This window comes from Schistocerca nitens, chromosome 11, assembly GCF_023898315.1.
Source record: "Schistocerca nitens isolate TAMUIC-IGC-003100 chromosome 11, iqSchNite1.1, whole genome shotgun sequence".
Classification (NCBI taxonomy): domain Eukaryota; kingdom Metazoa; phylum Arthropoda; class Insecta; order Orthoptera; family Acrididae; genus Schistocerca; species Schistocerca nitens.
In genome coordinates this window covers 127,131,046-127,137,045 of record NC_064624.1, presented here as the reverse complement: position 1 = coordinate 127,137,045, position 6,000 = coordinate 127,131,046, and the positions used below count along the sequence as shown (strand labels likewise).

At 40.9% G+C, this 6,000-nt stretch overlaps 1 protein-coding gene across 1 annotated transcript in view; it reads right to left on the bottom strand.

Annotated features, from left to right (window-relative positions):
* Window positions 1-4,660: 4,660 nt before the first annotated feature.
* LOC126213222 (dephospho-CoA kinase) overlaps window positions 4,661-6,000 on the bottom strand; it is a 46,650-nt gene continuing 45,310 nt past the window's right edge. The window contains exon 5 of the mRNA XM_049940866.1: window positions 4,661-5,353. Coding sequence (XP_049796823.1) covers window positions 5,159-5,353 — 195 coding nt within the window. The 3' untranslated portion in view covers window positions 4,661-5,158. The remainder of the gene's footprint in view (window positions 5,354-6,000) is intronic.

Genomic DNA, 6,000 nt, shown 5'->3' with positions numbered 1-6,000 from the left:
GGTATAATGTTAGTGACAAGCACCATACATCCTCAGTGTAAACTCACCTGATGACGGCTAAATGGTTGTCAAATGAAACATAAGATAAGATGTCGACATTACCTGGCTGCAAGCCCTAAATGTCATGGGACAGTGAACAAATGTAGAGGCGAGCTGATAGCTTTGGATCAAGCCGGTTCAGCTAACACACTAATGGCTAAGCCCAGGGAGTTGTATGGCTCCAACAGGCAGGGACAAAGCTGAGCATGAAATCTGGCAAGATTAATGAGTCATACCATGTAAATATTTGGGAGCAACAATGTGTAGATGTGAGAAGTAGAAAATGATATGGATTGAGTTTTAGGTAAAGGAAAATAACAGCTTATGATTAATTGGTAGGGTAGTGGGTAACTGCAGCTTGTCTTAAAAGGAAGAAGAACAGAAAGACAGCATACAAAACACTTGGATGTCATACACTGGAATACCGTTGCAGTGTGTCGGAACAGTATCAGGTGGGACCCGACAGGAGACATGGCATCTGGCATATACAAAGAAGGGTGGTGCAAGTAATCACTGGATTGTGACCGATGGGAGAGAGTAACAAAAACATTGTGGAATCTCAGCTGGAAGATGCTCTAAGGACAGCTGACAAGGGTCTGTACAAACTTCCCCTTACCGATTTGATTTGTATTAACAGAGTGTGTACGGCACGACTAGGGCTTTAACACGTATAAAGAGGAGGATGCAACTCTCAACTGTTTTTGAGAAAAGTGAGTTTGAAAATTACAAGTGTGCTCATGCTGTACACTTTGTTGGACCACCAGTGTTCACGGAATCAGCATCTGAGTGAGTTAGTGTTCAGTCTCAAAAGTGCTCAGTCTCCATACTTTTTGTGAGTTACCTGCACCAATATTCAGTGCTACGCTTCGATACTGTGCGACAACTGGGATCTATTTACGATTGTAAAGCAAGTTCGTTTTAAAATACACACGTTGAAAAAAAATCAGTAGACATGCAAGAATTCAGCATTCATTACATCTGCCATATGTTGCAATAACTATTGTTTTCCATTTCTATATGATCAGTATCGTCCACATTCCTGCAGTGCTGCGTAGATGAACATTATACTTGTCACAAATGTAGATACAATATAAATAAAATGACTATACTGATTTGATCGAATGTTCTCGTGTATTCTTTCATTTCCAATTTCTTTAACCCTTTATGGCAATGTTGCTCTGAAGCAACATCAAAATTGCACACTGAGTTCTGCAACATATTTCAAGTCTCGTCCTCAGATGGATAGTGATGCTTGCAAGCAACATTTAAGCTCTCAGACACAGCAGTATTCTGTTGTCTCTTGTGAAATATTCGAGAGTAGCGTGCATCTTTAGCAGACATCTTGCAAGATTATGTGAGCACCAGTTACTGGTGTAGCGATTAGATTCAATTTTGCGACACAGTTACTGTGCAATGAAAACAGCTCATAAATGGATAGAGGAAGTGAAAGGTGAGTTATTAAACAAATGCATTAGTGAAATCTTACCTGCAATAGGACTAACATTTTCTGGGAAGATGAATCCTAGATTTGAGTATCAGGTTGACATCTAGATCAGGAAACGAAATAAACAGGAGTTCTTGCACCAGTGAATGATATACGATATGACAGTTTTGGTCACTGGCCAGAGTATAGGCCATAACTGAAGATGAACCCTTTGTCCTCTGGGACAGCTGACCATAAAATGTAGAACTGTTCTGTGCTTCATAGCAAAAAGGAATTGTTTTAAAACGTTTCACATGCAGCTGTGTGAAATGCAACCATTTTTCAGACACAGGAACAACATTGTAGTATTTGGATTGTAGCACTCGCATGTATTTTATGGCCAGTTACCCTTACAACTAACATACTTTATTTTGAAACAATGAACGAAAAATTGTTTACATGACCACATATGCCTAATTTAAGAAATTTAATACTATTTCCGTGTTAACCAACTAAAAACTATTTCTCCTTTTTTCATGTTAAAGATTGGGAAAAGAGTAAATGAATTATTAAATATCAATACTTTGCATAGTCATAATAAATCCATCATTGGGGTAGGGGGGAGGGGGCCAGAAGAAACAGGGAGCAATGAGACTCGATCCAGAGACCTCACACTTATGAAACAGAGCGCTTACTCGCTCAGCTACAGATTCTGTGAACAACAGTGGTCCTAAAAACCATACGACACGAGCGCGCCCACAACTTTCAAACTAAATTTTCTAAAAAACGGTTGATGGTTGTATCTTTCTGTTTAGATATGTTAAAAGTCCTAGATATCTCCTACACACATTGTCAATACAAATCAAATTGGTGAGGGGAAGTTCATGCGGTCCTCCTGTGAGTACGTTTAGCACAAACTTATTTAGAAAGCTTCAAGAACTGTCTTTTGGGACAGATACCATGAATAGTCTTCAGCCCCCTGCAAATCTATCCCAGTGCATATAAAATCAGACTACAACAAGTCGTACAGAGGTGTACAGGCAGTCATTCTTTCCACACACAGCCCATACAAAGGAAATCATTTACAATACAATAAAAAGTACCATATGCCGTGCGCTTCATTTTGATGTCCAGAGTGTAGGTGTAGATTGTAGACAGTGCTGTCCTTGTTAGCAGGCACACACGTAAACAAGTCAGGTATGTGTGGAATGCAAAAATATCGATGTGTTATGTAAATTAACCTCAGATTGGCACCTGCGAGATCAAAGTAGGCACACACGGCCCCCACAAAGGACGGTGGTCCAAAAAATTTATGCGTACACACTCTACGAGGAGGGGTGAGTGGCTCTTGCAGCGAGAGTCTCGGAAACAGTGCTTTGTATACAATGTGTACAAAATGTTCTGTTTGACTAAACAGGGCTTTCAGAACAGCAAGCCGGTTTCAGGTTTTGGTGCTTGCAGCTTTAGTCAAAAGAAACTGATGGCAGGCTCACTACGTGAATTAAATTTACCACAGAAAGATGAGCCAAACAGGGGAGGCAGTGAGCAATCTGCTCACCACAGACCCATATCACCGACAATTTGGAGTATTACCACATTCCAGTATAATGAAATACCTCTAAGGGCATACTCTATTGACACAAGCAGACTGGATTCGGAAAATATGGTTCTTTTGAAACCCACTGCCTCTTTAATCGTATGACATAATGAGTGCTATCAACAGGGGATCCCAAGTTGATTCCCTATTTCTAATTTTCCAAAAGGCTTTTGACACTTTTACTCACAAGCAGCTTCTAGTAAAATTGTGTGGTAAGGTTTCAACTGTGCAACTGGATTCACGAATTCCTGTTGGAAAGGTCACAGGTCGTAGTACCTAATGGGAAGTGACTGGGTGAAACGGAACTAATATCTGATGTTCCCAAGGATTTGCTGTAGGCTCTCTACTGTTCTTAATCTATATAAACAATTCAGGAGACAAACTGAGCAGGCACCTTTGAGTGTTTGCACATGATGCTGTCATTTATCATCTAAAAAAGTCATCAGAACACCAAAACAAATTGCAAAATTTAGATTAGATATCTGTATGGGGCTTATAGTTGTGGTTGACCCTAAACAATAAAAAGCGAGAAACTGTCCACATCAGTACTTAAAAAATCCATTAAATTTTTGTTACATAATATATCACACAAATTTAAAGATTGTCAATTTAACTAAATTCCTAGATATTACAATTACTAAAAATTCTAACTATCATAGAAATTGCTGTTGGGAATGCGAACCAAAGACAGTTTTATTTGCACAACACTCAGAAGGGCCAAGAAATCTACTAAAGGGGCTCCCGACACAACACTCGTCTGATCTCTTCTGGAGTTTTGCTGTGCAGCACGAAATCCTTATAAGATAGAATTGACATATGACATCAAAAAATTTCAGACAAGGGCAGCTCGTTTTGTATTATCGCAAAATAGGATATCACACCTAAGTTTGGGTGGTTAAGAGGAAGCCATTTTTATTTATGACGAGATCTTTTCATGAAATTTTGATCACAAACTTCCGCTGCGAGCAAAAACATTTTGTCGACTCCCAATTATACAGGGAGTACAATTATCATGATAACATAATGACAATATAATGACAATATTATCAAAAGGACACATTACTAATCACCATATAGTTGAGGTGTTGAGTTGAAGATAGGCACAACCTGTCAGCGACTCAACATTTCCATTTTATGTTGAGTAGCAATCTGTCCTTTTCCTATTGTCATTATTCCATCCTGGATATTCCATTGTTTGTTATTGTGATAAAAATAAGATAAATTGGCAGCTTGCACAGAAAAATTTAGGAATTCATTTGTCACACATACTATTTAAAAATTGAACAGTCATGACATTGTCCAAGTAGTTCTGTGAACTTTGCATGTGCTACCTATAACTCAGCACCTACTCTCTTCACTATCTTACTCATTTTAAACAGGGAGTATCCACCACTGTATTCAGAAATATGCCACAAAACTTTTAGGGAGGAAAGTATCCAGAATTCTGAAAGCAGTTACCAGCTGAACTCTGTTTCTCAAATCACGGCAGTTTAATCGTTCTCACACTGAGCTGTGTCGACAACCTCTGTAAAATTGGTTCTTCCCAATCCTACTTGTTGCCACTTTATCCTTGTGCCATTTCCAATCGAGTGAAAGACAAGTATGGAAACAAACATTGTTTATTTAGATACACTGTCTGTTGTTTACAAGAACAATTATCTCAATTGTGTGCCTGCCTCGGTTTCCACAATAAATGAGCAGAATAATACAATGCAGAGTAGTGGGTTCTGTACAACTTAAAGCATAAACACGTACAGTCACAACAGATACACACTGTAAGAGTGGATGTACGGATGACCTAAGGAGTCAGAAATGACACAAACTGGTGTTTCTCTAAGAATCACTGTCGCTCACACACACACACACGCGCGCGCTAATAGCAAGGTTTACGGAATGAAACCCGTACAACTACGAGAAACACCTCTCGAAACTCTGCAGCAGACATCGGCACAAGTCCAAACTACCCCACAGAATGGCACTTCCACTCCTCGCCGGCACGCGGGAGGCGTTTCACCCCGTCAGTCCTCTCGAAAGGAGCGATCGGAGTGCCTCCAGACTGCCGCATCCCGACGTGGCGAACTCCCGTACCGTGCTCCGCACTACCTCCTGAGCGGCTCCAGGACACCGGGCCGGCCGACTGAGCGACCTCCGCGGTGCGCCGTGCCCGCGGCGAACCACCACCACCAGGCGGCGAGGGCGGCGCCCGCGACGCCCGCCGTGGCCCCGAGGACGAGCAGCAGGCGCAGGCGCCAGTGAGCACGCGAGGCGCGCAGCGTGTTTATGATGCGCACCACCTGTCAGAAAAAGTTGGACGTCCCCTGTGGTAATGTCCCCTAGGTTAAGGTAAAGCGAGGGCTGCTAGGCGGGCTTTAAGACATAAAACTGTTTATCACATAATTAGAGAAAAAGAGGACTTCATTGATTGGCGACTTCATGGCATGTTCTGTGCACCACGACCAAATAGTGGATAGAATTGGAAGGAGAATCAGCATTGGTCATATTTTTTTGTTTTTTTATCCGCAAAATCGATTTTCGTTCACTTAGTGACCATCCTCAGTGCTAGAAGTTAAAAATTTCACATAACAATTAGAGAGTATAAAACAGAAAATCGCAACTACACCTGCGTATGAACATAACAGTTGGTAGGAACATACCTGAAATATACAATTAAAATTGGTAGGCACTGGTATCAACAAGCTTAGAGCGATCACATAAACTGAGGCCGCTGTTTACATGCACCCGTTCAGCAGACCTCGGTGTGACAGGGCTTGGAACGCCCTCTATGTGACATGTGTCATGTGAAGACTTAATATTACTGGTTTTGCAAGATATTGACACAAAATAACTCTTGTACATTTGTGAATCATGAAGTAATTCAAATTTAAAATGTTCGTAAAAACACATAGCAGACGAAGGGGAAAGGAAACATTTAAAATACATT